The 25,248-nt window shown below is 39.1% G+C and overlaps 9 protein-coding genes across 9 annotated transcripts; 6 read left to right on the plus strand and 3 right to left on the minus strand.

The window, feature by feature from the left end:
• The first annotated feature begins 709 nt into the window (after positions 1-709).
• On the plus strand, positions 710-3,803 carry BCR41DRAFT_323298 (prolyl endopeptidase). The gene is made up of 7 exons (XM_022021509.1): positions 710-972; positions 1,157-1,520; positions 1,660-1,730; positions 1,893-2,138; positions 2,247-2,340; positions 2,504-2,908; positions 3,021-3,803. Exons 1-7 carry the CDS (start codon positions 746-748, stop codon positions 3,762-3,764), a joined length of 2,151 nt encoding a protein of 716 aa, XP_021880772.1. The 5' UTR covers positions 710-745; the 3' UTR covers positions 3,765-3,803.
• Positions 3,804-4,197: 394 nt separating this feature from the next.
• Positions 4,198-6,249, plus strand: BCR41DRAFT_337157 (Metallo-dependent phosphatase-like protein). The gene is made up of 8 exons (XM_022022061.1): positions 4,198-4,411; positions 4,576-4,646; positions 4,786-4,910; positions 5,004-5,133; positions 5,263-5,319; positions 5,463-5,544; positions 5,653-6,070; positions 6,196-6,249. The coding sequence occupies exons 1-8, from the start codon at positions 4,248-4,250 to the stop codon at positions 6,217-6,219; spliced, it is 1,071 nt and encodes a 356-aa protein (XP_021880773.1). The 5' UTR covers positions 4,198-4,247; the 3' UTR covers positions 6,220-6,249.
• A 214-nt stretch (positions 6,250-6,463) lies between these two features.
• BCR41DRAFT_323304 (hypothetical protein) lies at positions 6,464-10,681 on the minus strand. Its single transcript, XM_022021510.1, has 8 exons — positions 10,080-10,681; positions 9,656-9,755; positions 9,456-9,538; positions 7,528-9,333; positions 7,377-7,430; positions 7,081-7,232; positions 6,737-6,911; positions 6,464-6,644 (listed from the first exon to the last, which is right to left on the minus strand). The coding sequence occupies exons 1-8, from the start codon at positions 10,644-10,646 to the stop codon at positions 6,510-6,512; spliced, it is 3,072 nt and encodes a 1,023-aa protein (XP_021880774.1). The 5' UTR covers positions 10,647-10,681; the 3' UTR covers positions 6,464-6,509.
• Positions 10,682-11,820: 1,139 nt separating this feature from the next.
• On the plus strand, positions 11,821-12,515 carry BCR41DRAFT_354632 (hypothetical protein). Its single transcript, XM_022024343.1, has one exon. The coding sequence runs from the start codon at positions 11,978-11,980 to the stop codon at positions 12,503-12,505; it is 528 nt and encodes a 175-aa protein (XP_021880775.1). The 5' UTR covers positions 11,821-11,977; the 3' UTR covers positions 12,506-12,515.
• A 413-nt stretch (positions 12,516-12,928) lies between these two features.
• BCR41DRAFT_354633 (ORMDL family) lies at positions 12,929-14,850 on the plus strand. Its single transcript, XM_022024344.1, has 4 exons — positions 12,929-13,130; positions 13,468-13,580; positions 13,883-14,031; positions 14,620-14,850. Exons 1-4 carry the CDS (start codon positions 13,037-13,039, stop codon positions 14,759-14,761), a joined length of 498 nt encoding a protein of 165 aa, XP_021880776.1. The 5' UTR covers positions 12,929-13,036; the 3' UTR covers positions 14,762-14,850.
• A 30-nt stretch (positions 14,851-14,880) lies between these two features.
• BCR41DRAFT_354636 (40S ribosomal protein S22-A) lies at positions 14,881-16,086 on the minus strand. Its single transcript, XM_022024345.1, has 2 exons — positions 15,897-16,086; positions 14,881-15,355 (listed from the first exon to the last, which is right to left on the minus strand). Exons 1-2 carry the CDS (start codon positions 16,027-16,029, stop codon positions 15,096-15,098), a joined length of 393 nt encoding a protein of 130 aa, XP_021880777.1. The 5' UTR covers positions 16,030-16,086; the 3' UTR covers positions 14,881-15,095.
• A 1,047-nt stretch (positions 16,087-17,133) lies between these two features.
• Positions 17,134-18,609, plus strand: BCR41DRAFT_306848 (carbon-nitrogen hydrolase; the record flags this gene model as incomplete). Its single annotated transcript, XM_022020843.1, has 6 exons — positions 17,134-17,280; positions 17,392-17,490; positions 17,616-17,829; positions 17,974-18,048; positions 18,186-18,419; positions 18,515-18,609. The coding sequence occupies 6 exons, from the start codon at positions 17,134-17,136 to the stop codon at positions 18,607-18,609; spliced, it is 864 nt and encodes a 287-aa protein (XP_021880778.1).
• A 373-nt stretch (positions 18,610-18,982) lies between these two features.
• Positions 18,983-21,111, minus strand: BCR41DRAFT_354640 (glucosamine-6-phosphate isomerase 1). Its single transcript, XM_022024347.1, has 4 exons — positions 20,921-21,111; positions 20,536-20,722; positions 19,729-20,064; positions 18,983-19,290 (listed from the first exon to the last, which is right to left on the minus strand). Exons 1-4 carry the CDS (start codon positions 20,967-20,969, stop codon positions 18,990-18,992), a joined length of 873 nt encoding a protein of 290 aa, XP_021880779.1. The 5' UTR covers positions 20,970-21,111; the 3' UTR covers positions 18,983-18,989.
• A 2,427-nt stretch (positions 21,112-23,538) lies between these two features.
• Positions 23,539-24,987, plus strand: BCR41DRAFT_354641 (hypothetical protein). Its single transcript, XM_022024348.1, has one exon. The coding sequence runs from the start codon at positions 23,554-23,556 to the stop codon at positions 24,958-24,960; it is 1,407 nt and encodes a 468-aa protein (XP_021880780.1). The 5' UTR covers positions 23,539-23,553; the 3' UTR covers positions 24,961-24,987.
• The last annotated feature ends 261 nt before the right edge of the window (positions 24,988-25,248 follow it).

Below are 25,248 nucleotides of genomic sequence, written 5' to 3' on the forward strand. Positions count from 1 at the left end.
CTGAAGGGTTCAACGTGATATTTAAAACGACACAGAATAGAATTCAGCCACTGAAATGTCATGAATCAAGCTTTCGTCTTGCCCACATGTCATGTGTAGACAGAGTGGTTTGGGCATAGTATGAAACGTGGCCTCTGCTCGTTTCTCTTTTTTGTTTAAAACCGTCTGTGCATGAAAAAGGTTGTGGAGCATTGGTGGCCACCCTTTTTCTTTTTTTTTTTTTTTTTTTTTTTTTTTTTTTCCCAGGAACCCCCAGAGTTTCTGGGACGTGGGGATAGGGTTGTCGGTTCAGTACTCTTTTAGGAAAGCTTGTTCTCTTTCTTACCCTTGGAATGTTTCATATTGAACGTGTTTTATCCATCGATTAGAACATGTAATATGATATATACTAAATAGATGGCGTGCTAGAGGAGTAAAGGGTTTTTTTTTTTTTTTTTTTTTTGCAGGGGTCATTGTGGCGTAGCATCGTGTGAAATGTTCCCATCAGCGGAAGTTGTCTCAATTTTAAAAAAAAAAAAAAAAAAAAAAAAAAGGTCGACACGACATGGTTTCTATTCACTATAAATGCTTTCTTTCCTTTTCTTTTTCTTTTCTTTTCTTTTCTTTCTCTTTCCTTTCTTATTTTTCCTTTACTCCCGTTCCTCTTGCCATAAAATCTTTTAAACTTTTTACATACCTTCAAAAGTCCAATCGTTTCATCAACATCTGTAAAATAAAATAAAAAAAAAAAAAAAAAGATAACAAGATGGTTCAAGAACCTCAGGTAATCAAGTCCAAGGATGGCAAGATTGTTTACCCAACAGTGCGCCGAGAAGATGTGAAGGAGACAACACATGGCATCGAGGTCGCGGACCCTTACCGCTGGCTGGAAGACCCTGATTCCAAGGAAACTGAGGCCTTTGTGGAGGCCCAGGCTGCGCTCGCCAAGGAGTTCATGAACAAGTTTGAGGATAAGGACAAGTTCAATAAGAGGTAAGTGACATCTGAATGAATGTTTTTTTTTTGAATGCGGAAAGGCCTTTTGCTCCCTTTCCACTTCGCCCTCCTTTCCCCCTTGAACAGGTCATTTGACTGTGCCAAACTTTTTTTTTTTTTTTTTTTTTTTTTTTTTTTCCTTTTCCTCCCTCTCTTTTTTTTTTCTATGATACGTTACCAGGTTGACAGAGTTATTCAATTATGAACGTTTCTCGACTCCTTACAAGCGTGGCGATTACTATTACTATTACCACAATTCTGGATTGCAGGCACAGAGCGTGTTGTTCCAGCAAGACACTTTGGATGGAGAGGCACGCGTGTTTTTGGATCCCAATCTGTTGGAGGCCGATGGCACGGCCGCATTGGGGGCCCAAGCGTTCTCAGAGTCTGGTCGATACTTTGGATATGGTGTCTGTAAGTCAGGATCGGATTGGACGACTATCCATGTGATGGATAACCAGGGAAACCAATTGGAAGACAAAGTCGAGTGGGCCAAATTCACAAGGATTGCATTTACACATGACGACAAAGGATTCTTTTATTCTGTAAGTTGTTCAAGAAAAGACTTTTTTTCTTTTTTTTTTTTTTTTTTTTTTTTTTTTTTGTTCGCGATCTCACAATCTCACACTACTTTTTTTTTTTTTATTTTTATTTTTATTTTTTTTTGTTTTATGTGATGAACAGAGCTATGAAAAACCTGATATCGATCCTAGTAAGAGAGGACAGGAAACAGCATCAAACCAATTCATGCGATTGTAAGTTAAATCACATACAATCAACATCATATGAATTTGGCGTAATAACTTCTTGAAGGCGAAGACAGACCCAATTTTTTTTTTTTCACTGGAGCCTGATGATTTTTGTGTGTAAACCAGCCTCATCTAATGTCCTCATAACTCGCCTTGTTCCTCCTATAGGTACCATCACAAGATTGGAACCCCTCAATCGGAAGATATCCTTGTGTACCTTGACACTGTGAATGGAACATTCATGCCTAGTGCTGTTGTTTCAGTGGATGGAAAATATCTTATTATAACCATCAGTAAGGACTGTGATGATATCAACAACCTGTACTTGATCGACCTCGAGGCTGTTGGATACCAGATCAGAGAGAACTTGGACTTGATCAAAGTTGTGGATAACTTTGACGCTGCTTATTCCTAGTAAGCTTTATTGTATTTATTGTATTACTTTCTCTTTCTTTCCTTTCCTGTCTTTTTATATAAATATGGATAAACTAAGGTTTCAATCCCTTTACTTTTTCATTATAGCTTGGCCAACAAGGACAAGATATTTTACTTCAAGTCCAACAGAGACGCTCCTCGGTCCAGGGTTGTGAAGTATGATTTGACCAAGCCTGAAGAAGTAAGATTCTGCCTTTTTTTTTTTTTTTTTTTCTTACCTTTTTTTGTCATTGATGGCTCCACAAGCTTCATAGGTCAATGGATGAACTTTCTACTAATTGTTTTTTTTTCTTTTTTTTTTTTTTTTTTTTTTAAAAAATAAAAATAAAAAATAAAATCATTAGGGTTTCGTCGAGATTGTTCCTCAAACTGAAGATGTTCTGACAGAGGCTGCAGTGGTTGATCAGGATAAGCTTATTCTTCATTATATCCACGATGTCAAGAGCGTTTTGCGCGTGCATAATTTGATCACGGGCAAGTATTTGAACGACATTAAAGTCCCTGTGGGCACGGTGACGGGCATTTCTGGAAAGATCAAAGACAAGGATTTGTTTATTCAATTCATGTCGTTCCTCAGCCCTGGAACGATCTATCGTTACCAATTTGAGGAACAAGCTGAGGACAAGAGATTGTCAGTGTTCCGACAGGCCAAGGTCAAGAACTTTGATGCAGACTTGTTTGAGACCAAGCAAGTGTTCTATCTTAGTAAGGATGGTACAAAGATCCCCATGTTTATCACCTACAAGAAGGTATAGTAATATGCATGTGAAAAAAAAAATAGTATCATTTTTTTTTTTTTTTTTTTTCCCCCTTCATGAACATGTTTGCTAATGCGCGTATATACGTCCATTATTCATGTAGGGCCTTAAACTCGATGGTGACAACCCCACGTTCCTTTACGCTTATGGAGGCTTCAACATCTCAATTCAAGCAACCTACAGCCCTGCGGTGATTGTATTTATTCAACACCTCGGAGGAGTGACAGCGCATGCAAACATCCGTGGAGGTGGCGAATACGGTGAAGAGTGGCATAAAGCTGCAATCACCCGTAAGAGACAGAACGCGTTTGACGACTTTCAATGGGCTGCAAAGTATTTGGTCCAGGAAAAATACACACGTCCAGCTCGTTTGGCGATCAATGGAGGCTCGAACGGAGGATTGCTGGTGAACGTCAGTGTGAATCAGGCACCAGAGTTGTTTGGAGCTGCGGTTTCGGATGTGGGACTGTCAGACATGTTGCGGTTCCACAAGTTTACGATCGGACATGCATGGCAATCGGATTATGGACGGCCAGATGATGATAAGGAGGACTTTGAGTATTTGCTCAAGTATTCACCCCTGCATAATGTACAAACGGAGAAGCCATATCCTGCTGTGGCACTGTTTACATCGAGTCACGATGATCGTGTGGTGCCATTGCATACATTCAAGTTGATAGCTGAGTTGCAGTACAAAGCAGGAGGGCTGACAGATAAACCATTGGTGGCCCGAATCGAGACTAAAGCTGGACATGGATTCGGTAAGCCTTTGACAAAGCGCATTGAGGAGATTACAGATCGGTTCTCATTCATTGCCTACGCTGTTGGAGCCAAGTGGGAGGATTAGGAAAAGATTTAAAAATGAAGCTCTTTTTTTTTTTTTTTTTGCAGATATCATTGCATACCATGTCCATATCGCGTAAAATAAAAAATAAAAATAAAAGCGATTCGAGGGGTCTCATGGTTATTTCATCTTTCCCCCTTTGTTCGTTCATGTGCCAACTGTTTTCCAAAAAAAAAAAAAAATATAAAATAAAATAAAAAATAAGAATGTTACTCGTCTACGTGTGTTTTACACGCTGCGCACAGATGCAATTAAAAAAAAAAAAAAAAAAAAAACGGTCCTTTGGGTCATTACAGGGTTTCTTCTCTCTCTCTCTCTCTCTCCTCTTTATTCTCTTATTCTCCCATTGCACTATTTTCATTCATTAAACATTCAACATTAAAAGCATATTTATAATTTTTTTTTTTATTCTTGTATATAAAGAAACAAACATATCAAAATAAAGTAAAAAAAAAAAAAAAGGAAAAGAAAAGGAAAGAAGGACGAATGGTGCTGGACTTGGACGCATGCATTAACTCGCTCTTCCAACGGCAGCTTCTGGCCGAATCAGTGATCAAGGAGATCTGCGAGAAAACCAAAGAACTGTTGATGTCAGAGAGTAATGTCGTGCACATCAAGGCACCGGTCACGGTCGTAGGCGACATTCATGGGTTAGTTATAAAAGGAATGCATAAAGGCACATGCATGGAGTTTAAAATGCAAAAGAACTAACTAATATAATACAACAACGGTATTATTGACTTTTGACCTCTTTTTATTTTTTATTTTTTTAACTTCACTGTATTGGTATTGGATTTGTACCGCTGGCTAATAGGCAGTTTTATGATTTACTCGAGATATTCAAGATTGGTGGCTATTGTCCAGACACGAACTATCTCTTTCTGGGTAAGAGAAAGGGACGGGAGGAAAAAAAAAAGAGAATAGTTTACCTTCAAGTTGATGATCCAAAGTATTCTAACTTTGCTTCAAACGTTTCTTTCTTTCTTTCTTTCTTTCTGTCTTTCTGTCTTTTTATATTGCTTAGGAGATTATGTGGATCGAGGACTTTATAGCGTCGAGACGATGTCCATCTTGACATGTTTAAAACTCCGCTATCCAGAGAGAGTGCAGCTCGTACGGGGCAATCACGAATCACGCGCCGTTACCCAAGTAAGAAAGTCGTTGAACTTTTTTTTATTTTATTTTATTTTATTTTTTGTTACTTTTTATTTTATATATATATAAACATTAATCTTTCAATAGACTTATGGCTTTTACACAGAATGTATGAAGAAATATGGCAGTGCTCAGGTGTGGCATTATTTCACGGATCTGTTTGATTATCTTACCTTGTCAGTTGTCATTGACAATATGATCTTTTGCGTCCACGGAGGTAAAGAAAGAAAAAAAAAAGTCAGTTGACAAGCACACTATAATCAACATCATATCAACTTTTTGCGGGCGAAATTATTCACAACGGCTCATTATGGTTCAACTCATGTCCCCCTTGTTTATTCTATAGGATTGTCACCGTCAATCCACACGATAGATCAGATCAAAGTCATGGATCGTTTTAAAGGTAAGAAGAGATAATCCAGAGGTTTTTATTACTGGCACTATTATTGTTGTCGATTCATTTAAAAACATAAATGAGGGTAGTGATGAGAGCAGGAAGCCTGAATAACTGATAATAATATATAATATCCATTCAACATTGTTTAGAAATCCCACACGAGGGGCCAATGGCAGATTTGGTATGGTCAGACCCAGATCCTGGAAGAGAAGAATTTGCAGTTTCGCCAAGGTAATAAACATTTCTTTGACCCTCCACTGGAAAAAAAAAAAAAAAAAAAAAAAAGATAGTGATAGCTGACAATCCTTATTATTGTTGTCATGATCACTCGTAATATAGAGGCGCAGGATATACGTTTGGGTCGCTGGTGGTGGAAAAGTTTCTACATGAAAACGGGATGGACCATATCCTTCGCGCCCATCAGCTCTGCATGGAAGGATTTCAGGTCTTGTTTGATGATCAGCTCTCAACTGTATGGTCAGCACCAAATTATTGCTATCGTTGTGGTAACCTTGCATCCATTCTGGAAGTGGGTGTGGCAGGAGAACGACATTTCAACGTGTTTGAGGCAGCACCTGAGAACGAACGTCCGTCGGCAACGCAGGCGCAGAGGTCTGTATTAGCCAACGGAGCTTCTGCAGGATTGTTCGCTGGAGTTGGTGCAAGCGCTATCGGTAATGGAGCTAATAGTGGCAGCAGCAATGGCAGCGGTGGTACCAGTGTTAGTTCTATAAACGGAGGAGCTGATTTTACACAGGTAAACAATACATAAATAACTTTTGACATTTCCAAAGACTGAAAGGAAGAAGAAAAAAAAAAAAAAAAAAAAAAAAAACTTGCTAACATGTTCTTTTTCTTCATCATTTTTTCTTTTTAAAAAAGGACCCGATCCACTACTTTTTATAAAAAAAAAAAAAAAAACTGATTATTGAAGCGGCATTGTTTGTACGATAATAAAACGATGTATTTTTTTTTTTCTTTCTTTCTTTTTTTTATTTTGGAACCAAGCAAGTTTAGTAATGTTATCTCAATTCATGGTGTAAAAAAAAAAAAAAAAAAAAAAGAAAAAAAAAAGGAAAAGGAAGTATGATATTGATGAAGGTTTTCATCCCTTGCAAGTCAATGTGTCATCTGAAGACATGGAACATCATTTATTACATCATTTTATTTGTAAGCTTTTCAATTCTAGTCCTCAGTTACCACAGATCGCACTTGTTATCTGGATTCATGGGTGATCGAGGCTTACAGCCAAAGACTTCAGCAAAATGAGGTGAGTTCTGCACAGCACCGTTGACGCGCCATCTAGCAGGTGCATGTGGGTCCGTTCGCAACTAGAATAGGAAAAAAAAAAAAAAAAAAAAAAAAAAAATAAAGTCAGACTTCGATCTAAAATAATAATATTAATAATAATAATAATACATACCCTTTCAATAGCAGATGCAGGACGACGTTGGGAGCACCAAACACGAGCAAACGACATGTAGAAGAGTTGCTCACGTGTGTAATCCTCAAGGCCAGCTAACAGATGGTTTTTGTATTTATTGCCATGAGGATCAGACTTGAACCTGGCAAGCCACGCGTCAAATGATCTCTTTAATCTATGTTATGGAGGTTTTTTTTTTTTTTTTTTTTTTTTTTTTTTTTGAAGAATATATTGTCAGTCATTAATGAAAAAAAAAAAAAAAAAAAAAAAAAAAAGAAGAAGAGGAAGAAGAAGAAGAAAAGGAGGCATTTGATGGGCTTACAGTTACGTTACAAAACACTTACCCTCCATTATCTGCCAAATTCTCGCCAAGAGTAAGTCTGCCATTGACATGGTTCTCGCGTCCTTGAGGATCCTTGACCGTAAAATTACCATATTGGTCAATGTAACATTGTGATCTTGACTTGAACTCCACCAATGTTGAATTGGACCACCACTATTCAAATATAACCAAAAGCGAAAACACTCAGCATTCATTGATGCAATAAAAAATAAAAATAAAATAAAAAATAAAAATAAAAAATAAAAGTACTAAAGTACAATACTGCACAATGTAATCCTATCCTTCTTTCTGTCTTACATCAGAGAGCTTGCCATGAGCATCAAAGAGTCTGCCTTGGTTATCAAAAGCATGCTGAATCAAGAAGGGGAAAAAAAAAAAGGGACAGGAGGAGAATATTAGACTTTTTTCATACAGTGCTAAGGTATTTCTAATTTCATATATATCTTACCGTCAACTCATGCCCTGCAACGACACCAAAGCCCCCATAGTTCAAGTATTCTGGGTTATCGCCATGGAAGAATGGTTGTTGAAGAATGCCTGCTGGGAAGACGATCTCGTTCGCAGAAGGATTATAGTATGCATTCACGGCCTGAGGACTCATGTACCATTTGGCCTTATCCACAGGTTTGCTAAGGTGGGTCAATACTCTCTGGACTCCCCAGGTGCTTGCTCTAATGTTATTTCCAAAGAAGTCTGCCTTATCAATCCCCAAGTCCTTGTAATATTCCTCCAATGCTTCTGATGACCGGACATCAGGTGACTCTGTCGAGTAACCAATCTTTTGGACCAGTAGATCCACCTTCTCGGTCGCGTTCAGCAATGTCTCCTTGTCAAGCCATTCCAGTCCAGACAGTCCCGCGACAAATGATGTTCGGAGAGAGCTAATGATGCTGTCCGCCATTTCTTTGCTGTCTCCCTGGAATGCTTTCTCGATAAAATAGTGTCCGGCCATAGAGCCCAAGAGATTGTCAACAACGCCCACACAAGTCTCCCAGCGAGAGGTCACTAAATCCGCAGAGACGCCTTGCAGTGCCGCCTTGAGCTCCAACATTGGTTTGCGGAATTCAACCGCTAGGTTCGGAGAGAGTGTCTGGATCAGTCTCCAGGCAAAGTAGTTTTGGATAGTCATCGCAGGCGTATCTCGAAGAAGCGCATTCAACTTCTGAAGATACTCTGGCATGGACACGATGATCGGATCTGGGACCTTGGCTCCCTTGCCGAAAAGCTCATCAATTAACTGGGGCCATTCAATCGCTGGGATTATTTCTGCGATTTGGCTAAGCGAACGAGGGTTGTAGGTCAATTCAGAGTTTTCAAGATCTTCTTGCTCACTTGAAATGGCAGCAAGAAGCTTTTCAAATCCAACCACATTCTTGGCGACTTCAGCCCAGGGAATCGGATCAAGCTTGCGATTCTTATCCTTGTTTTCATCCTTATCCTTGTTTTCATCCTTATCCTTGTTTTCATCCTTGGTTCCCATAACAATAGTAAACATTTCCTCGACTGTTTTTTGATAGATGGCAACAATTTTATCTTCGTCATAATATTGCTTCGAGGGCAGGCCGAGTCCACTCTCGCCTAACTGAAACACATTTACATCTGGATCCTTCGGATTGGCATCGATATCGAATTGCACCATAGTTGTCACACCGATCCAAGCAAGTTGAGCAATTGCCTGCGCCAGTTCATCTGGCTCCGCTCTAGCAAACATCTGTATCTGCGGCTGTGTATCTCGTTTTTGTTTTTGATTCAGAATTTCATCCTTGTCCAAGAGGGTATCAATTTGAGATGGAGCACCTTGATGATGCTCAGATTCCTCATCCATGATAGAGACATCAGATCTAACAAATGGTGCTTGTTCGGCATTGTGATTCTTGTTATCGGACTCTTGGTGGCTGCTCTCTTCTCCTCTGTCGACTTGTTGTTGGATAGTAGAGTCCAATCCTTCGAGTCTTTGTTTGTTGTCATGCGTTTTCTGCTGAGCCTTCGCATTGATGTTACGCAATACTTCAAGATGACTGAAAGAGGACACCGCAGATACTTTGGTATCAAGTACACTAGACTCTGCAGGGAAGATACTGACCATTTTCTTGATCAGATCCGCCAGAGGCTTAACTCCGACCTCCGACATCTTTTTCTCGTCCATGCAACTTTCGTAAAGAGATTGTAATTTGACCAAGTTGCGTTTGGAAGCATCATCTTTACCCTGGTGTGCACTGTTGGTCTCTGGTGCAAGGATGGCTTTGATAATTTCCTAATCAATGAAAAAAGGGGGGAAAGTAGGAAAATAAAAAATTGTAAATGAAGAGTAACAATAATAAAAAAAAAAAAAAAGAACATGAAGACTGTAAAGGTAAGCTGTGGTACATAACGTGCCTGGTTCTGCTTGCTGAGTATATCAAAGTACCCATATCCCGCTTTGTCGTCAGGAATTGAGACCCGATCCACGAATCCACCACCTAATAATGCAACGCACAGCAATTATTATTATAATTATTATCATTGTTATTTTTAAAGTTAGACCGTTATCAGGTTCCTTTATTATATGAGCAGATGAGCAGATAATGAGAACTTACAGTTAAAGTCAAAGAAGTCGTTGCATGGATCAACTGAAGGCTTCATGTCCCTTAGGATGTCCGCAGCGACGATAGTACATTCACGGGAAAAGCAGATTCCCTAAAAAAAAAAAAAAAAAAAAAAAAAGAAATGACGACGTTTGAAAAATATTCTTAGCGCATCCAGGAGTCTCATTTTTCCCCCAATGTGCCTGTAGTATACTTTTTGCATAATTGTGAACATGAACAAATGAGGAAGAGAACTCTGAGAAAACTATGAAGGTTCAAAGGTTCATCTTGCCCCTTCTCTCTGTCTTTTTTTTTTTTTTTTTTTTTTCCTACTTTCCTTCCTCCCCCCTTCCTTCTCTGTCTTTCCCCTGTTTCTTCACCCCTAATATTGTTATCATTATCATCTTTATAAAAGTAATCTAGTTGGTACACATACATTCTTGCCACCTTCAGGAATGGCTTCCCTTGCACGAACATAGGCACATAAAAGCCCAATGGCCAGCAGCAATGAGATCGTAGCGATACCCATAAAGATTTTTTCAAGTTTGGAAGTCTTGTGTTTGAGGTTGTAATACGCTGTACGACAAGGTAAACAACAACAGCCGCAGAGGATCCGCTGTAAACCAGTCGGTCGATCCTGACCTGAGAACCGTTGCGCGTCTAGCTCTGATGGGTGATGGATAGGCGGAGGCGGCCCTCGTCGTCTATGACCTGAACCGGTGTTCTGATGCCCGTATAAACTTGGGTTGGTCGAGATATCTTCTGGCTCTTCAGACCAATGGCGCTGAGGTGGTGAAGAGGAGTTGTAGCTGTTATTGTTGTTGTTCTGCTTATTAAAAATACCGCTCCTACGCGGATAACTATTACTATTGTAGAGATTAGTATTGTTATTATTATTGGGATTGTTTCCGTAATTGATGTAGTTAGGGCTGCGACTGTTTGGTGGGGAGGTGCGTCTTGGGTTCTGACCACCAAGAAGAGGAGTTGTGTCTGAAAGAGACATTTTTTTTTTTTTTCCTCTTTCTTTTGGAGTTATTTGTACTTTGGATGTATGCAATGGATGAATAAGGTTGAAGATGAGGAATGATAGGATTGCACAGGGGCTATTTTTTTTTTCTTTTCTTTTCTTTTTTTTTTTTTTTTTTTTTTTGTTTCTTTCTTTCTTTTATAATGGAATATGGAATTGCGATAGTTGCTTTCGTGTTGGTTATAGCTGCAGTTGTATCTGTAAGTATTAGTTAGAAGTAATGATATGAGGTAGTCTAGCGAAAAAAAAAAATAAAAATAAAAAAAAAATAAAAAAATAAAGTGTATAATCGAAAAAGAGAAAGGATCGTGAAAGAGAAAGGAAGAAAGAGCGTTTGTGAAAGAGAATTGCGAAATGCAACAAAGAGAAGGGACAAAGATCCATATTACACATTATTATGATATTATAATGAAGATGACATGGGGACTCATCAATCCATATCACACCAATTTACTCATCTAGTCCATCTAACCACAACAAAGAGCAAAAGTGATCATCATTGCTGAAGAGATTTTGCTTGGCATTATTATATTTATAATATTTATCGCCCATTTCATTTGGTCGCGATCCCATATATCTTTAATCTAAAAACGATAATTTAATTGACCTTAGTGGCATCTCACTGCCTGACGAACTTGGAACAAGCGAGGTAATTGGCTGCCAATATACTTGAGAGTATTCAAAAAATATAAGGGATCGCGACCAAATGAAACGGACTATATATATTATACATGTATATAAATGTATATATATGAATTACTTCATTCGTTGTAGAGCCACATGACCCTGCTAGCTCCAAGTCATGTGCCTGTCCCAGCTCTTGAACTCAAAAGCTGGTTAACCTTTACCCCAATGAGTCTGAGATCACCCTATTTTTATTCTGGCTCTGAGATTACCCTGATGCCACGTCTATCTATTACCGCAGCCACCATATCAGTTTAACAGACCTAAAATTGTTCTGCCAAGCCCTAATAGTGCTTCTATTAGCTGATAAATACTTTGGATATTCTATATTCTATGCATACTATATACATTTGATCAATGATAGATTACAGACACCCATGCCATGTCCTGTATGAGAGACCATATGATGTTGGTGCTCCAGTTTGGAGTATGACCGTATACGACTATCAAGTTAATCTACTCTTCTTCTTCTTCGATTATAAAAACAACCCTCCTCCAACAATTACCCTCTCCTCAACAGCTTCTCCAGCCTGTCAGACATCAGCTTCTTTTCTAGGCACCTCGCTTCATCGCTTAAAATCCTATTCTGCTTCCTCCTATTTTTTTTTATTTTTTTTTTCGACATGTTGTACTACGCAAGCAAGGACGCGATCCGAACCTGCACTGTAGCCATCACCTCAATCTTGGCTGCATCCTCATTCTTTTTATCGGCCAACGCCCTTGTCGCGTCTTCTTCGATCTCTACTCCTACTGCTGCTTCTATCGTCGCCACTGCTTCGATGACCTCAATTCATCCCGAGAGCGCCGCTAACAGTCCTTGGACCTTCTCTCGTGAAGCTTGGGTAACCACGAGCGATAATGGCAAGTCCCCAACTAACCACCCGGATCAGGCTCCCTCGCAGGCAGGAGCGACTGCTACATCCCCGTTATTGTCTTCGTCGGCATCTCTTTTAAAGCGTACTGTCAGTAGTGATCATGATTGGTACTGTGGAGCCAGTGGTGGCGATAGCAGTCATCATCATGTACGCCGCTGCGATGATGATTGTTGCTGCGATTGGGATTGTTGCGACTGGGATTGCTGTGATAACTGGGATTGCTGCCACGATGATTGCTGCCACGATGATTGTTGCCATGACAAGTGTTGCTGCTGAAAAAAATGAGACAGATAAAAAAAAAAAAAAAAAAAAAAAAACCAGAAATGCTTTCATTGGTTCGTTTTTAACACGCACATGTAGTATACATGTAATTGATCTTTCGGTAATCAACCCAAAAAATAGGATTAAAGGAATCATATTACAACATTAACACTATTCCCCGGTTTTCGGTGGTGTGGCAACAGTGGTTTGTGCCCATCTGCCTTGCTTTATTATGTCACCTGTCATTGTCCGTTGATCTCGGGATGAATGTTATGCTTATTTTTACTATTGTTACTGTTATCACTCTTTTTCATTTCTCTTTCTCTCTCTCTCTCTTTCTCTCTCTTTCTCTCTCTTTCTTCTCATCTCCTCTTTCTTTGTATAGCCCCACACTTTGACATTAACCACATACACATTCACACCCCCCCCCCCCCCTCCCCCCCTTTTACTCCTACACATTTTTCTCACCCATCTCATCTCTGTTCCAAGGACACTATTTCACCAAATCTAAAAGTCTACCTATCCCCCCATCAAATATTCACAGCCATGACGCTGGCAGCAATGTACAAAATGGATTATATCCAGGACCTCGACCAACACTCCCAAACAAATCTCAATTCATCATGGGTCAATGACAAAGGTACTCGCAGGAAAACGAAATAATAATAATAATAATAATAATAACAATAATAATAAAGGAGAAAGGGAAAAAAGTCAAAGTGAAAGTGCATGCAAGCTATCTTGGGAAAATAAAAAACCTGCCCAAACATTCAAATACTTTAAGTATCAAGGCGCAGTTATATCATCTCTAAGAAGAGGGATATACTTTTGATGCCAAGAAAAAAAAAAAATAATAATAATAGTAATAATAATAATCATGGCAATATATCATTTGAGGACATCCTATCCTTTTTAACCGACCCGAAAATCCAAATTGGATGATTAATTTTGTAATTAACTTTCTTGGTTGCCATTAGGAGCCTGGATGACCAACATGATCATCATCTTCCTCATCAAACTCTTCTTTGATATCATCCCTGGCATGTCGCAGGAGCTGTCCTGGACCTTGACCACTCTAACCTATAACATTGTAAGTGTGCCACTGTGTGTCTTTTTTTTTTTTATTTTTTTTATTATTTTTTTTTTTATACACATACTATTGTTGTCAATGTATTTTTCATACATCGTACAAACATGATTGGGAAATTTATTTGGCCTTGGGCACTTTTTTTTTTTTTTTTTTTTTTTTTTGGGTCGTGTGAGGAAGGAGACAATTGTTAGGGTTCAGTCATGCGACAGGGGGGCGCTTGAACAATGTGACTGATATTCTTTTTTTTTTTTTTTTTTTTTTTTTTCTTTCTTTCTTTCTTTCTTTCTTTTGCGTGTAAACAGGGAAGCTACATTATGTTCCACGCAGTAACAGGTGTACCGTTTGAGTTCTCGCAAGGTGCTTACGATGGCATCACACTGTGGGAACAAATTGATGGAGGCGTTCAATTTACTGCTACACGAAAGTATCTCACAATTGTGCCAGTTGTCTTGTAAGTATAATAATACTAATAATCATAATAATAATAATAATAACAACCCATTTTGAAAAAAAAAAAAAAAAAAAAAAAAAAAATGGCTGTTTACTTCTAATTTGTCTTTAGAACAAAAAAATATGGAACTCGTTCGCTGTTTCGCTCTTATTTTGTCTCCTTTACTCTGCCCATGAGATAGATGTCCGCATTGGTGAAAAGGCCAAATGAAAGAGTGCATGAGGTTTAGCATAGCATTTTTATTGTGTAGTGTAATGTCTCGGGTCTTGGGAGGGAAGGGGATTGGCTCACAAAGTTTTTTTTTTTTTTTTTTTTTTTGTTAAAGATGCTGTCATTGTTAATGACTGACTAAACAAAGGAACACTGTGACAAATCTTAAATGATTTAAGAACACGCGGCAGCGGAGAAGGATGAAAGAACCAAATGACAGAAATCTGGGGAAGGTCAGTGCCCCATATGTAAACGACCACAAACAACAACAAAAAAGCAGGAAAAGAGGCACAAGACAAGGGAAAAAAAAAAAAAAAAAAAAAAAAAAAAAAGACAACAGCAGCGGCTAACCAAACTGATTTGATTATCTCTGTATAGGTTCCTACTAAGCTCACATTATACACACTACGCACCATTCGCGTTCTTTATCAGCCTTGTCGCTACAGTTATCAACCTGATAGCAAAACTGCCTGCAATGCATCAGGTCCGATTGTTCGACATTAACCAGAAAGTTGAATAAGCCATAGTAAGAAAGACGAAGCCCGCATGTTCATTGCAAGTCTGTACTTCTGATGTTGTTCAATATATGATACCATAAAGACAAAAAAAAAAAAAAAAAAAAAAAAAAAAAAAGGCTTGCCCTTTGTATATACTTTGATATATTTTCGACCCCTCAGATAATTGGATAATTGGGCGAAGCAAAAATGGGATCTCAATGTCCCATCACAATAAGTTCAGTTATATCCACAGATTTTTGTAAATAAACAACCATACTCTGCTGTATTAAAACTACGCTTCCTATGCTTGAAATTTTATTTCGAAACTGGAAAGAAACGCTCCATCTTGGTGATTGCTTAGTAGAAGTAACCCAGAACCTTTCCTCCGGTATGGCGGCGACGAGCCTCCTCGTGGTCCATGATACCAGCCGAGGTGGTGAGGATAATGTAACCGAACTGGCGGGAAGGCAAGAGACGAGCAATCCACTTCTCGATCTCGTTCAACTTGATGTTGAAACGGGGAGAGATGACACCAGTCTTGTTGATGCGTCCAATGAGCTGAACAACGATCTTACCAGAGCGATGGTCGTCAATCACCTCGAACTCGCCAATATAGCCTATATATATCCATAACAATATCCAAGAAAATATTTCAGTTCAGATCCTTTGGTGAACAAATCTAATCATTATAGTGGTGGGAAGGAGGAAGAGAAGGGGAGGAAATATCTCTGCGGGTATAGGCCGTAGGTCGGAGGAATTTTCTTTTTCACGAATGAAAAAGAAAGAGACCAGCAGCTTGTATCAAACAGACAAAGAGAAAGATAAAACCATCCAGATCAATAAAAGACTCTGGAAAAAAAAAGAGAAATAATAAAATTCCTCTTCCTTTCCTTCTTCGCCCATATATCCCTGAAAGCCTCATCTTCCCCTTCACTTGATATCCGGAAACTTTTTAAAGAAAAATGTGGCAAAGCATTTCCTTCTATTGAAGAAAACGAGACATTCATCTAGGTAATATTCCGGGGTGCTTTTGTTGTTGTTGTTGTTGTTTTTTTTTTTACTCTCCAAACTCCCCAATGAAGAGTAAAAAGAAAAAAAAAAAAAAAAAATCCTGAGGTGTCCAAGATGAATAAATTGTCGAAAGTAAAGTTGACATACCGTGCTTCTGCATCAAGGACAAGAACTTGACAATGACCTTGGAGGAAGGACGGATCAAGACCTGGCGCTTGCCACGCTTCTCAGCGTTGTTGATGTTGTTGAGGCAGTCGTTCAAGACGGAGATGCGAACCATTTTGATATGCTTCTATAGTCAAATAAATAAAAATAATAAAAGATCTCTAGGTTAATATCTCAGGAACCAAAAGTAAAAACAAAAAATAAAATAAAATAAATCTCATCCTTGCCTTTTTCTTGCAAGAAAAAAAAAAAAAAAAAAAAAAAAAAAAAAGACTAGAGATCTTAGACTAGATTCAGCCTTAGCATTGCACACAAGGTTTTTTCAATCAGACCATAATGCTTTAGACCAGGTAGATCAAAGGGGTCAGAATGAAAGCACCACGTGTAACAATGATAACTGCCGCGTCAACTCAATGTTTGGTAGATATTTTAGCCATAAAGACTGTTGGAAAAGTAAGGGGGGAAGGTATCAGTAAGAGTGTTCTGAACAGACTGTTTTTGATTCGACCATTGAAGGATCATCGAGAAAAAAAAAAAAAAAAAAAAAATGTCGCTGCCTTTAAACAAGCGGGAGAAAGAAACAATAAACAACACTAATGAACATCAGGGATGATGAGATGGATGATATGAATGAATGAATGATTGAATGGGCGATTAAATGGATGGATAGTAAATAGATGGATGCAGTTCAAACATCAATGGATATACACACACCTGTTGAAGAGTGAAAGGAGGAACTCCCATCTCCAAGGCTCGAGTCAAATATGAATGGGGTTTGAATCACGTGAACTCAATTAAGTTCTGTAAACGCATAATGCAATTGACGCGTTTGGACGAGTAAGTTGCAAGAGCAACTGCGGACAAGGCCATGCAGGCAAGTAGGAAATACGGATCCACTTCCTGGAGCTGCGTCTGCTTTACTAAGCTTGAGGCATGGTAGAAATCAATGTCCTTGGTGATCTTGGCGAGATACAGGCATTTGTTGGGTTTGAGAAATAGACATGCTCTTACATACTCTTCATGATAATCTCGAGGGGTCTTTTTGTTCATTTGTTACATACAGTCCGTTGTTTGGAATTTCATTCGCGCAATCATGACCAGATATGGATGACTCTCTTTGCTTTTCAATACGTTTTCTTTTCTTCTCTTCTCTCTTCCATTAGTAATGCTACGTGCTACTACATCCGCATTCAGACAATCCTTACGCACATTCTCAACCATGGCCACCACTTCCACTACCGCTACTCCCTGCAAGCTAGCTCTTATCCAGCTTGCAGTCACTGCTGACAAGCAAGCCAATCTCGACAACGCTCGCACTCATGTCCTCAATGCAGCATCCAATGGAGCCAACCTCATTGTCTTACCGGTAACTTTTTAGTTCATGACCCATTCAAGATCCCTTCTTGCTTTTCAAGGTGTGAATCATAAATTATTTTGAATGTCTATTGATAACCTCATTGATTACTTTTTGTTGTAGGAATGCTTCAACTCTCCGTATGGAACCAAACATTTTCCTCAATATGCTGAGAGCCTAAAGGAAGGACCTTCTGTCAAGGCATTATCCGCTATGGCTAAGGTAAATTGAAGAGGGAAAAACAGCTGTATTCTTTTGCCAGCTTGGTTGACTAATTGATCAATCATCTTTTTTTTTTTTTTTTTTTTTTTTTTTTTTCCCTAACTGAATGTATCCATGTTCAATAGGATGCGAAGGCATATCTGATCGGGGGTTCGATCCCGGAGCATGATCCTACGGATGACAAGATCTACAACACCTGCACCGTTTACAACCCTAATGGAGAGATTATTGGAACACATCGAAAAGTCCACCTGTTTGACATCGATGTCCCTGGGAAGATTCGTTTCCAGGAGAGTGAAACCCTTTCTGCGGGCAAGCAGCTGACTCATGTCGACACAGGTTTGTTTTTAACGATTTTTAATTTCTCACGGCGTACCTTTATATCCCCTCTCACAAAAAAAAAAAAAAAAAAAAAAAAAGTATCTTAAGCTCAAAGCTGTGTTTAACGTACATTACCATGCATCTTTTTTTTTATTATTATAGACTTTGGAAAGATTGGCATTGGTATTTGCTATGACATTCGCTTCCCAGAACCAGCCATGATTGCTGCACGACAAGGTAAAAAAAAAAGCTTAATGCTTTGTCTAGTTCTCCAAAGAACTTGGTTGAATACAAGGAAAAGCGTATTGATCCTCACCATGATACATCCTTTTTTTATTTTTTTTTATTTTCACTATTATTTGGGTAACGAATAGGCTGCTTCGCCATGATTTATCCTGGTGCTTTCAATATGACCACAGGACCATTGCACTGGGAGTTACTCCAACGTGCAAGAGCTGTCGATAATCAAATATTTGTTGCGGCATGCTCTCCAGCCCGTGATCTCTCTGCTGATTATCATGCCTGGGGTCACTCTACCATTGTGGGTCCCTCTGGAGATGTACTTGAAACCATGGATGAAAAGCAGGGCATCATTTACGCTGACCTAGGTAAATAATGTTACAAAAAAAAAAAAAAAAAAAAAATACTGAGGGTTGATTGTCACATTCCTAATATAAGCGTGAATACTTCGAATATAAATTAGATCTTAAGAAGATGCACGAGTTCCGTCAGAGTATCCCATTGATCACCCAGCGTAGATTTGATTTATACGCTGATGTGTCCAAGGTGAAGCCTTGAGTCTATTTTTTTTTTTTTTTGTATTATCAATTTAATAGAAAGAATAGACAAAAAAAAAATCGCTTTCCTTCTCCAAAGCCCTGGTTATTTAAACTGATTAAAAAAAAAAAAAAAAAAAAAAAGATTCAATGGAGCATATTTAGACATGAGGCAGAATTTTTATTATTTGAATGTGTGATTTGTACAATTTTAACTGCTGTTGCAATCTGCAGAAGAAAAATGAAGGATATTAAAAGAGGGGGAAAAAAAAGAAAAATAAAGAGCAAGCAGCGGAAGAAAAAAGAAAGGTTTCCTCTTCTTCCTTTCTATCTTTGCCTTCTCTTGTCAAGAAAGCCCTGTCCATACTCCACAATTTCTTTTTTTTTTTTTTTTTTTTTTTTTTATTGGTGGTAAGTGGATTCGGCACCACCGCGCCACGAGCGGACACCACCCTGCAAGCCAACGTTGTCAGAACCAATGAGTTGCTCATGAACCTTTTCAATGGATTTGAAATAGTTGACGGTCTTGACGTGAAGCTCAAGAGTAGCATCCTCATCACAGACAATCATACCACGAGGGTGGAGTTGAATGGCAGAAACAGTCCACATGTGGTTGACACCCTCCTCAATACACTTGGCCAAGGCCAAAGCCTTGTGAGCGCCAGTAATGATAATGCAGACTTCACGAGCATCCATGACCGTACTATGTAAAAAAAAAAAAAAAAAAAAAAAGAGAGAGAGAGGAAAATAAAAGAAAAAGTAGGTTAGGTTGGGAGTGGTAAGGTTTGGAGAACATGCTGTCTGTGCAACACAAAAGCAATGAAGAATGGGGGAGATTCTCAAACAAGTGGGATAGAAGAACATGTCTCTTTTCTTTTTCTTTTTTTTTTTTTTTTTTTTTTTTTTGACTAGCTGAAGTAGCTGAAGGATTTTGATGTGTTGAACTCCGGTCCTGATTGCTTTAAGCTACATTTATTGCTGAATCCAGGTTATTGGTCCCAATTGCTCACATCCAGCATTATCAAAAAACAATCATATGTAGGTTGAACTCATGGAAGCATGAATGTATACATGTTACATTTGTGAGTGCTCTCAACAGTATCAACGGATATTTTGATCAACAAAGAAAGAGGACACTTACGCAACACCGACGGTCAAAGCCAAGTTGGGGACCTTGGTAATATCATTGTCGAAAAAGCGGGCATTAGCAACGATGGTGTCGTAGGCGAGAGTCTTGACACGGGTGCGGGAGTTGAGTGAAGAGCCGGGCTCGTTGAAGGCAATGTGACCGTCAGGACCGATACCTCCCAAGAAGAGCTCGATGCCTCCGACAGCAGCGATCTTCTCCTCGTAGCGCTGGCACTCGAGATCCAAATCAGTAGCGTTGCCATCGAGGATATGAACGTTCTCAGGAAGGATATCGACATGCTTGAACAGGTTGCTCCACATGAATGAGTGGTATGATTCGGGATGATCTCTATGGGTTTTTATTTTAATCACCAAGGATAATGAAGAAATAAATGTCAGTTACAGGGATTGGATAGTTGCTTTGTATACATGAATGCATGATATCACCTCTTTTTTTTTTTCCTTCTAACTCAGCCCTGATTGCACACCTCTCATACATTCAACGACAACTAACTTCTTCCACTGTCTTCTAAAGCTTTGTATATATTTTTAATAGTTCCTTGAATGACCGGGATGGATGATGACTGTTTGACACCATCCAACTAATAAAGAGTCCGCATGTTTTGATTTCACCTTTTTTTTTTTTCTTGCTCTTTTGAGACCCAGCGAACGATCTGGCGATCGTGAGTAAAAAAAAAAAAAAAAAAAAAATTGTCCTTGCCTTGCTCTTTTTATTTTCTTTTTTTTTTTTTTTTTTTTTTTTTCCCATCTCCCAAATCCCCTCACTGCCACTAAATCAAAGTGTTCCCGCTCTATTTACCTGGGCAATCCAACGTATTCATCCATGTTGAAGGTGATAATGTGCTGGAAAGAAAGCTCTCCAGCCTGGTGGAACTTGACCAAGTTTCTGTACACACCAATGGGAGATGAACCAGTGGGAAGACCAAGAACAAATGGCTTGGTAGCAGTAGGAGCAAACTCCTTGATGCGTTCCTTGACGTACTTGGCTATTATAATAGGGAAGAAAGAAGGAAAAAAAAAAAAAAAAAAAAAAAAAAGTGAAAATCAGTAAATGATGTTTGATAACCCGAGTATAAAGAGCAACAAAGGGACGGGAAAAGATGAATGTCATGTATAGCGTGTTGAATCCATTAAACGCGTAGAGAGCAGCATTTATTAGTAAGAGTAAACCATTTCCTGCTTACCGACGTGGTATGAGACGGCCTCAAAGTCCTTGCGAATGACTAATCTCATGGTGATAAGAAATGAAGTGTGTGATGGATAAGGATATGGATGAAAAGTGGCGGATGATGAGAAGATGAGATGGCGATGGGGTGGCGATGGATGGTGGTGAGGGAATAAAGAAAGAAAGAAAAGAGAGAAAAGAGGAAAAGAGAGAGGAAGAGTTATAAAAGAAAAAAAAAAATAAAAAAAAATACGGGTTTGGAAATATATACGTAAACAGACAAGTTAGAGTTGAACACATTCAAAGTTTTCTTGTTCAATGCTCACTCCACAGTCAAACAATCGGCGCTTCTTCCGGATTAAAGTGAATCTACGCTTCCTTCCTTTGCTTCTGATTTCTTTGCTTTCTTTTACTTCAATGATATAATTCAAACGTGGAGTGTTTTTTTTTCGTTTCCATTCCTTTTTTTTTTGGTTCGTTATATATAATATAGTTTTATTGCTGTTTTCTTTTTGTGCTTTTAATCCTGTTGGTCATTCATTGATATGTGAACCTTATCCACTCCATGACAGGGGCTTGTATTTGATCAAGATCAAGTGTAATATTATCTTTTTATACACATTGTCTTATAGTGCCTCTCACTATTAAAGGTAAAAATGCCCAGTGATTATCTATGATCAGGAAGAGAAGAGAAGAGAAAGAAAAGAGAGATAGCAAAGTCTACTATATATCAAGATGAAAAAGTAAAAAAAAAAAGGGGGGGGGAGAAGAGGGCCGTTTTTTTTTTTTCTTTCTTCTTTTTTACTCAGACAAAGAAGAACCCCTCTTTGCATTTCAAGGTTTTTATCTTGCACTTATCAATGTTAGATCGTGGGCTACGATTGGACGATAGTCCAGACAGATACAAACCTTGGCTCACCTGCTTTCTTTCTTTTTTACACTTCCGCAAATCAATAAACACTCCCGCCTGTTTGAATTGGACTCTTGTTTTGTTGAGCATTTTCTTTTTTTCTTTTTTACTCATCTTCACCGAACAACTCTTGCATCATATCTCGACACTGCACCATTATCATGTTTATCATGTTTGTATTTATACAGTATTTATATATATTTGTATATTTTATTTGGCAATTTCCCTTTAAATATAAACGCTCTCTCATTTGAATCATTTGTTTATATGTTATTCACCTTTGATCTTCATACATGTACCTCTGATCCTGCGTTGATGGCCCACAATGTGCTTGCTGACCTCACTGTTTAGTCCAGCACACTAGTTACAGGTCAGACCTCAGATGATTTTATAGCCCACTTGTCAACGTAAATTTGTTCCATGAACACTGTGTTGGGCGTTGGGGATCGTCAGAACATCCAACTTTGTTCCCATGGGGCAAAAAAAAACAAAAAAAAAAAAAAAAGGTCTATCGCTGAGTTCTTGCCTTATATTTTTTTTGTTACTTTCTTTTTCCTTCTTTCCTCTCGTTCTTTCATTCTTTCATTCTTTCATTTTCATTTTCATTTTTTTTTTTTTTTACACTTTCATTGACTGACTCAACAAAATTGAGCGCCTTAGCTCCAATTAGCTTTGTTTGTACGCATTTTGTACAGTACATGTACCTCAAAAAAAAAAAAAAAAAAAAAAAAAAAAAAAAACATCCAAAGATAACAACAGCCATGCATGTGCACTGGCCAGGCTCAAATGGGAGTTTTAATGATCTACATACACGTGCGATAAAATACTGTCATCAAGATTAAAGAACAATGGTGGCCTAAAATTCTAAATGGTTGGACGTTAAGCTGTAGAAATTAAATACAAAGACTGGAGATCACTCACCAAAATGTCTTTTGGAAGTGATGCTCTGGACCTTGGATGTACGCCTGCACACGCTTTCTTTCTCCCCCTGTCCCCTAACTCAAAACACTCATCAACTATACGTATAGAATAAACAAAGTCTTCCTAGCACTTGCCTAAAAATAAGCTGCCTTTTCAGCTTCTTTTTTTTTCCTATGCAGCTCCAGCCACCCGCAGCCCAAAAAGATACATGTGCACCTCCGCATGGCGCTGCGTGCCTTGGCCGATAAGAATCCTTCAAAGATGTGAGTAACGAAAAAAGAAGCTCTTGATCAATGGAGTGTGCACCATGTTCTTACCTGTTCGCTCTTCCACCATGACTTTGGCATACTCAAAGTCTGTAACAGTCTGCTTTTTTTCTGGTTCACTTTGCTTTATCAAGGATACCCCCATGCGCTCAAATAAGCGTGCGTAAAAAAAAATCTATGAACTAAATCCTTGATTTCCGATCCACGTCGCCTCGTAGGATGGATATCAAATAGTGGATACTCAGTCTATTATAGACACCACTGCTTGGACCATTCTTATGTCTGGAATATAGACATCCATACCATACCAAGTATATTTCTACTTCTTTTCTGTTCCAGAGCGGCGTGTATCATGGGCGCACGTGCGGCGCTTCTTAAATATTCGACCTGTTTAGACATGATTGGAGTTGTTGTAGCCTGTAGCCGCTATAAATGAACAGCGAAATTTACTGCGGAATTTTTCTTTTAAAAGCCTGTTCACCGCTTTTTCTTTTTTCTTTCTTACACCCTGATCTAGGAAACACAGCTTTCGAAAAAAAAAAAAAAAAAAAAAAGATGGGCGACTCATCCCTAAGATCATCAAGCACGTTCCGTTATTATTCGTTACAAGCTGCCATAGCTCATATATATGCAACTTCTCGTCGCTATATTTCCTCGCTTCTGTTCTCTTCTTCGAGTTTTGGACCAGGCTATGCGCCACGTCCTGGTGACAGCGAGATCTCTATACCATGGATTTCAAAAACTTTGATCGCCGACGGAACGATCCCCAGGACTGCTAGGATATTAAGTGTGGAGTGCAAAGGACTGGATGGGAATCGTGGCTTGGTTGGCGCCATGAACCGTGTCTTGGTCAGCTATATCCCAGATTCTTCCAAATCAACAGAAGCGGCTCCAAAGGAACTACACTTGATCCTCAAGAGGAGTAGAGATGGATACAAGGATAGGCTGGGCAACATCCTCTCTGGTCAGACCCGGGAAGCCATATTCTACTCTTCTGATCTGGCCAAGGAATTAGTACCCAAGACTTTATTGCCTAAAATTTACTATGCCTATGGATCACAATGGCTGGGGGAGTATGTAATCTTGATGGAGGATGTCAAGCAGCGTCACGGATCACCAGGCCCTGTGGATGTGAACTTTGTGTTTGGTAACCAGATCTGGGGGATACCGCCGACAATCGATCGCTCTTCCCTTCCTTCAGCACCTGCAATGTTGGAACACATGTTCCTCACCGCAGCTGAGACCCATGCTCAACACTGGAACGACAGGCGTCTGCTTGAACTGACTTGGCTCAAAACTGCGGGGTGGTACCATGGTCTGAATCGGATACAATGGGAATGGAGTGTGCAGGCGGGTGCTCAAGCGTGGGAAATGGGCAAAGCCAAAGCCACAAAGGGAGATTTTCCTGTGAAGTATTCTGAAAAGTTTGTCAAGATCTTGGACGAGGCATTTGAACGGGCCTCGTGGGACAAATTACAACAAAGACTTCAGGATAAATCTGTCCCATTCACCTTGGCTCATGGGGATTTTCATGCCGCCAACATGATCCTAGACAGGTCTGTTCCATCATCATCCAGTATCACACTCTATGACTGGTCTGAAGTCGGTGTATGGGAGCCGACCACAGATCTGGGACAGACGGTGATCTCAGATATGGCTATACCGATCTTCCAGGAGCATGCCCGACCTGCGCTGAAAAAGTACTGGGAGCGGCTTGTTCAGCTGGGAGTCGTCAAACCTACAGAATATACATTCGAAACGTGTTGGAGGTCATTCCTGAGAGGAGGGATTGAAAAGTGGCTTTGGATGTTTGGAATCCTCTCGAGCTACCCGGGTCTGCCAGCTCCTGGCGTACAATATTTCCATGACCAACTTTTGGCGTTCATTGAAATGGCAGAAAAGGAGGGTGTTACTTTTGAAATTACAACCGTTCTTTGGTTTGCGCCACCAAGTAAATCTTAGAAGACTGATGACAATAATGCAGTACACCAAGAATTCTAAAAAAAAAAAAAAAAAAAAAAGAAATAGTAATAAAAATGTCTACCGCGACATTCTTAATCCCATTTAACATCACTTGTTCCTACTGTTCCTATTGCTCCTACTGCTCCTAGATTTTTTTTTTAGTGTTCCTTGATTACTGATCTGTTTCGGCTCGATTTATCACGTGTGAGAGTGACAACTCGATAAACACAACACGGACACAGGAATGCTGCAGCTGGAAACGGCTCACATGGCAAAGTAAAAAAAAAA

The sequence above is a fragment of the Lobosporangium transversale genome (assembly GCF_002105155.1).
Source record: "Lobosporangium transversale strain NRRL 3116 chromosome Unknown BCR41scaffold_21, whole genome shotgun sequence".
Lineage (NCBI taxonomy): Eukaryota > Fungi > Mortierellomycota > Mortierellomycetes > Mortierellales > Mortierellaceae > Lobosporangium > Lobosporangium transversale.